Source organism: Pinus tabuliformis, chromosome 7 (genome assembly GCF_031772625.1).
Source record: "Pinus tabuliformis cultivar Carrire ecotype Pingquan chromosome 7, CPIR1, whole genome shotgun sequence".
Taxonomy (NCBI): domain Eukaryota; kingdom Viridiplantae; phylum Streptophyta; class Pinopsida; order Pinales; family Pinaceae; genus Pinus; species Pinus tabuliformis.
The window spans coordinates 2023673946-2023680083 of record NC_142293.1 but is presented as its reverse complement, the minus strand read 5'-3'; the positions used below and the strand labels follow the sequence as shown (position 1 = coordinate 2023680083).

Below are 6138 nucleotides of genomic sequence, written 5' to 3'. Positions count from 1 at the left end.
CTCTTTCAACATTACCCCTTCTCCCTGAAGGCCTGATAGTTAGCATTATCTCCCATCTCTTTCATTGGCTCTATTCCAGGCTCATGGGAGGACATGCTTGAAAAGTGGAGTTCTCATTATCCTTGGAGCCGAAAATCCTCCTCCTTATCAATACATTATTGGTCACCCTTCCCTAAATTCATATGTTGATACATCTCGATTGCAAGGAATAAAATAATATTCAAAAATGAACTATTAACTCCCTAGGCGGCGGCGACTAAAGCTTGCTCTTTGCTTTTTGAAGTACTTTCTATTTGAGGATTCAGTGATGAAGATATGGAGGAATTAAATAAAGAAGAATGTGTCTAGATTAAAATTGATAGGAATTTTTCTCCTTTCTCCAAATTTATGCTCAAGCCTGATAGGCATTTGTTTCCTTGAATTAGGCTTGGTCAAGAGGAATTCCTTCTGTGGAGAATGGAAAAATCGTAGCTTTCTCTCTATTTTGATGAGCCATCAAGAGGCAACCTTGGGGAGGTGAGAGCGAAAGGGGTTCTTTATAGCCCCGATGGAAAAATAGTGACACAATTTGCATGGGGTCCATGCCTATTGACTAACAACATCGCAAAACACCTCACATTGTGGAAGGGCTTGGAGGTGGCCATAGAAAAGAAAATCTCAAGACTCATAGTATTTGGAGATTCAATTCTTGTCATCCGAAAAATGACGAAGACCAAGGAAGCAATATGCTTAGATTTCTCTCCCATGAATTTAAGGGTGCGTAATTCTACCTCTTCGTTAATTGGAATTTTTTCACATTCTTAGACAGTTGAATCCGATAGATGATAATTTATCCAGAAATGGTTCAACTATGGAACAAAGAAGCCTTATATTGGATAATATTCTCAACTTTTCTCCAATTCCATAATATGATAATGAAAGCTAGAAATTTTGGTTAGATTGATGGGAGTGTTTCCACTCCTTTTAATAATGTTCTAAGGAGATTGTTTATCCATCAACAATGGAGAAACAACATGTTGAAGTCTAGGGTTTCGATTTGGAAACATGGTCAATTCCCTAGTCACTCCCTTATAAAGTAGCATATGGATTAAGTTTCGACCTCCTATGAATTTCCTATTTCAAACACGTTCATTCTCGCTCTGACTTATTAAAGGGATTACAAGTGGAAGGGAACATTGACCATTTCAAGAAAGTGATGCCTTTTCTATTTATTCTCTCTTAGGTGGGATCCGAGGTGGTTCACCTCGACTGTGGAGTTCATAGGCTTGAGTAGAAGAATGAAGTTATGGGAGTCGTTTGATGTCATTCTTTCCATGTCAATTCTCTATCTGAGTAATCTTTGGGCAATGGAGTTAGATTTTCTATTGATTTTTGGCTCATGGAATGGTAGTGTTTCTACCCATATATCAAACTTATGGTTTCCTCATAGTATTATTGGATTCTCATCTCAACCGGGTTATGAAGCTAGCATTTTCACTGCTAGTGAGATATCTAGTTTTGTTTACAGTTTATGGTATGCAATGTCCAATTCCTTTGTCCCTCTAGATAATGTTGATTCTAGCCTTGTGTTGGATAGACTGTCGATGCTTCTCAAGCTATTTTAGTCTCCATCAAGAAGCTCGAGGATATGGTTGAAAGGCAGAGGATCTTGTTCCAGATTTTCCTAGAAACTAAGTTACTCCACCATCAGGCAGAAATGGAATAGGTGGTTGATGGTCTCAGCGAGGAAGTCTGAGCATTAGGTGTTTGCTTGCCTGCAATGGAAGTCATAGGGAATGGCAATCTATAGTCGGTTCTGGGTGATGAAGGTTCGAGTGTCGTTGTTAGAGGGAAAGGAACTTGTTGACTTAGAAGAGAGGGTACTAATGGAAACAATCGTTGTTAAGTTTGTGTCATGAAGCCTTGGGTCGAGCCTTGGGCATATATATTTTCATATGATGTTATGTAAATTTTGTTTAATACTAGGTAGTTTTTTTGTAGAATTTAATATTAATGTATTTAGTTTAAAATGACACAACAACCTGAGAGGGTGCAATTTTTTTAAGTTTGTATTTTTGAGAAATTTACTCTCTTAAATTTAATAAATAAAAAATTAAAATAACTTTAAACTAGTTTATATAATAATGTACCTTATCTATAAATATTTCCTTCACACAATATCCAAGTTTTATTATGCCAATAATCTTTTACTAGCATTATCTCTCTACATTTTTTAAATTAAAAAGTAAAAAAAAAAAAACATATATATATATATATATATCGAATTGAAATGAAGACAAAGATCTGTTGCATAACAAGCTTGAGCACAAAAGCATAGTACATTGCAGACATGAATGAGAACAAAGTTGGGAAATTTGTGGACAACAGATTTTTTCCACAACAAAAGTTTATATCCCAATCCATTACATCTCCAAGATCTGATACAAGTGATAATGCAACAAGCAATGGGTACATCCAAAGATAAAAATCGCAGCAAGTACCCGGAAGAAGAGAATACAAGAGAGCACCATGAAACTCGAAAGAAAGCCGAGGATTTCAGCAGAGTAAACGCCTGGATGTGATGAAGATAAGGGCAGGGAAGAAAAGCACATGAACGCAGAGAGTTATTCTGTAAGCGCAAAAATAGTCCTTATAACTCACTGAACATGAACATGGAACTCCTCCGCCTTCTATATCTTCTTCGCCACCCCTTATCCAATCGCCTGAAACCTTCTGTAAGAGGAACAGCCGGCGTTGTATGATGTCCAGGTGGGCTTCTGTTATGAATGCGAAGAAGAGAGCAGCAATGGTGGATAGGCATGCAACAGCAGAGAGATAAACGTGAATAGGAACCCACCAGATGCCATGCCCACAACTGTTGGGCTGAGAGGGAGAGTGAGAATGGGTGTTTATCAGAGACCCCAAGACTGCAAGTTGGAATACAATATAAACACCCACCAGCACAGACGTATTAGCTGCGCTCTTCAATTTCATCCGAATGATGTGATTAACTGAGGGGCAAGAAAATGAATCCTTCATTTGCACCAAAATCAATTACATAAATTGAATACCATATGAATGAATTCAAGTGCTGAGGACATATTTAAAGGGAAGGCAGCAGGGGAAAGTGCCCGGATATTTCCATGAAATGTTGCAGTCTGCATGGAAAACCAGAAGGAAGTATCGCTCCACTTTCCTGCGTAGAGTGAGTTGTCCTTTACCATTAACACGGTTTCTGCAAGCTTTGTACCAAGAAAACAAGAACCATACACGCAAGTTCCTACCGTTGGCCTGTCAGCGGGATGATTTTTACCGCTTTAAATGGCATATGTATCACATCAATTGCCCATTCCGGAACCAGAAGCTGCCCAGTTCATAACGATATAGACCAGACAGAAAGCCAAGTACCGTGGGGTTGCCCAGTGCGACTCGCATTTAATGTTCTGCATGGTGATGTTTAGTGCTCACCAATTTATCGTACGTGAGGGGTGGAGCATGAACCGAAGTTTCCCGTGGAAAATTCAATGGACAGGTTAATCCGGAAAATACTGGAAATTTAAGTAAGATTATGTTCAAATTTTGTAATTTTTTTTTTTTTTAAATTTGGTTTATTTTCGTTAAATTTTAGGATTCAGGGTGTTCAAGAATTTTTTTGAAAGTGTTGAATTTATTTCCACTGTCAAAAAATAAAAATAATTTAGACATTCTGACATTTTGATTTTTTGAAATATTTATTTACTTATTCATACAATCAATTTACAATCTTAAAATGTATTTCTGACTGTTTTATGTTTGGATTTTTATATTTTGATTTTTTTTGAAATTTCATAGTATCAATGTAAATGAAATATATTATTTTTAAAATATTTAGTTATTTAACTATTTAAATTTATAATTTTGATTTTCAACGAATTTAATTGGAAAAATTGTTTTTGACTATGTTCATAACTTCTCCATACCTCAAGATTTTGAGGAAGTGAAATTATGTTATTTGTATAACTTGTTTGTTTCATCAAATATTAAAAAAATAATTTTCTTAATTATTTTGAAGTGAAATTATGTTATTTGTATAACTTGTTTGTTTCATCAAATATTAAAAAAATAATTTTCTTAATTATTTTGAATAATGCAAGTTGGAAATCTTTAACAAAATTTTAGGTTGGAAATCTTTTAAAAGTTATAAGATTGGGAATTTTTCTTGTAATATAATCCAATTGAGTGATAAAAGAATGCAAGTTTGAAATCTTTAATAAAAATTTAAAAGTTCTAAGATGTGAGAATTTTTTTTTTAATATCATCCGATAAAAGAATTATTGATGGGTGAATGTATAAAGATGGTTACAATTTGCGAAAAAAATCTTATTTTAATGATATTTAAAAAAAATATTAGTATAATTTTTTTATTGCAAATGTTAGCACATTTTGATGGGAATTTTGTAATAATTTAATCTAAAATGTATAATTTAAAAATAGTCTTATATATATATATATATATATAAAAAGAGAATTAAGTTATGCATATTGAAACTTTGTTTTTTTATGCAATATTATATTTTGAAGTTGGAGAGTCAATATTTGAATTGTATTTTTTGGACACATACTTTCAAGTATGATTTTTTTCTACTGTTTAAATAAATTCAAAAACCAAGAGTACCCTTTGAAGAGGAATTGTAAATGAAGATGGTGGTATTTTTTGAAATTTGTTAGTTTTGTATATTTTACGTTGTTGATTTTTCATTCAGCCCCTTTAAAACTATTCAAAAAAATTTCAAGCATAAAGTTTAAAATAAATTAGATGAAAAATATCATGTGAATTTAGAAATTCCAAACTCATATGCCATTGGACAGAGGATTCTTTCATGAATCCAACATGATCAAATCTGCCACCTAAGGAAAAATATTGTCTTAAGTTCACCATGCTATGAGATGGTATCACAGAGAAATCTGCAGTGGGAGAGCTAAAACTCTATTTTTTAGGCCCTCAACAGCTTGATTGAGTGCTTAAGGTAAAATTTGAAATAGCTCGATCAAGGGTTTAACAAAATCTTGATTGAGCTTTTAACATAGTTAAACAAGGGCTTGATCTAGCTATAGCTCCATCGAGCCTTTCCAACCATAAACTCTGTGTTGCCTTTTGGGAAGGAATTAAAAAAAAAATAGCTCGATCGAGCCGTTTTTGCCCCCTCCCAACCCGTGTGCTTGACAAAAGGTGTAAATGAGCTTCATGCATTCACCTTGAGGTTGAAATTCTTCATTATTGGATTTGCAATTTTTATTGCAAAAATAGATTGAGAAACCTTAAAAACTATGATAGCACTAGGATTTTATACAATCTCAATAACTGAAATCTATAAGCCTAGCAATTAGTAAGTGAATTTTGGGCAAGAAAAAAGATGATCGAAGAAAATGACTGGAAAAATTCCAAAACCTAGCATGCTTAAACTACACTATCATTAACAAGTATATCCATTGAGATGCCCATGTAAGAAATCTAACTGTGATAGTAAGAACTTAATTGGAAATTTAAAATTCTATTCATATCCATCATCATGAACTATGAACCTATATGGTGGGATTCACATTGAAATCATGATAGGTATGACCAAACTTTAAATTTGTTGATTTGTGACAAGGAATGTTTAGATTGCATAAAGCCATGAAGAAGAGGAATGATGTTGCTTGAAACCATGAAAAGCTAGTTGGAACCATGATGAGCAAGGAATTTTGGAGAGCCATGATGCACATTGATTGGACTCCTTGAAATCGTGATGAGTTACGATGGAACAACTCACTCCTTGAAATCTTGATGAGCTAGGATGAAACCATGATTTCCATGATCCATGATGATATATAAGGTTGAAACCATAAGAATTCAATTAACAATCTAACACATTGAGAAACCACAAAGTTAAAAATTAATGGCTTCACCTAGCCCATCAATCAACTTATACTCTTTGTTGGGCATGAATAAGTATGGTCATTGATGTCATCCAAGGTGTAGATAGCTATGTTAATCCATACACCATATACTTGGACGGTGTCTCATCCCACATGGAGGTCAAAGTATGTTGCTACCAACAATATTATGATATTAGCATTATAATGCATTTGCATGCATGCGTTAAACATTGTAACAATATATTGCACTCACAATTGTTT

At 34.0% G+C, this 6138-nt stretch overlaps 1 protein-coding gene across 1 annotated transcript; it reads right to left on the bottom strand.

Moving 5' to 3' along the window:
* Positions 1-2264: 2264 nt before the first annotated feature.
* On the bottom strand, positions 2265-3179 carry LOC149256599 (uncharacterized). The gene has a single exon (XM_089457458.1). The coding sequence runs from the start codon at positions 3016-3018 to the stop codon at positions 2536-2538; it is 483 nt and encodes a 160-aa protein (XP_089313584.1). The 5' UTR covers positions 3019-3179; the 3' UTR covers positions 2265-2535.
* Between the last annotated feature and the right edge of the window lie 2959 nt (positions 3180-6138).

Bases quoted from the DNA above. Each gene is read 5' to 3' on its own strand.
- LOC149256599 (XM_089457458.1), bottom strand. From the start codon at position 3,018: ATGAAGGATTCATTTTCTTGCCCCTCAGTTAATCACATCATTCGGATG.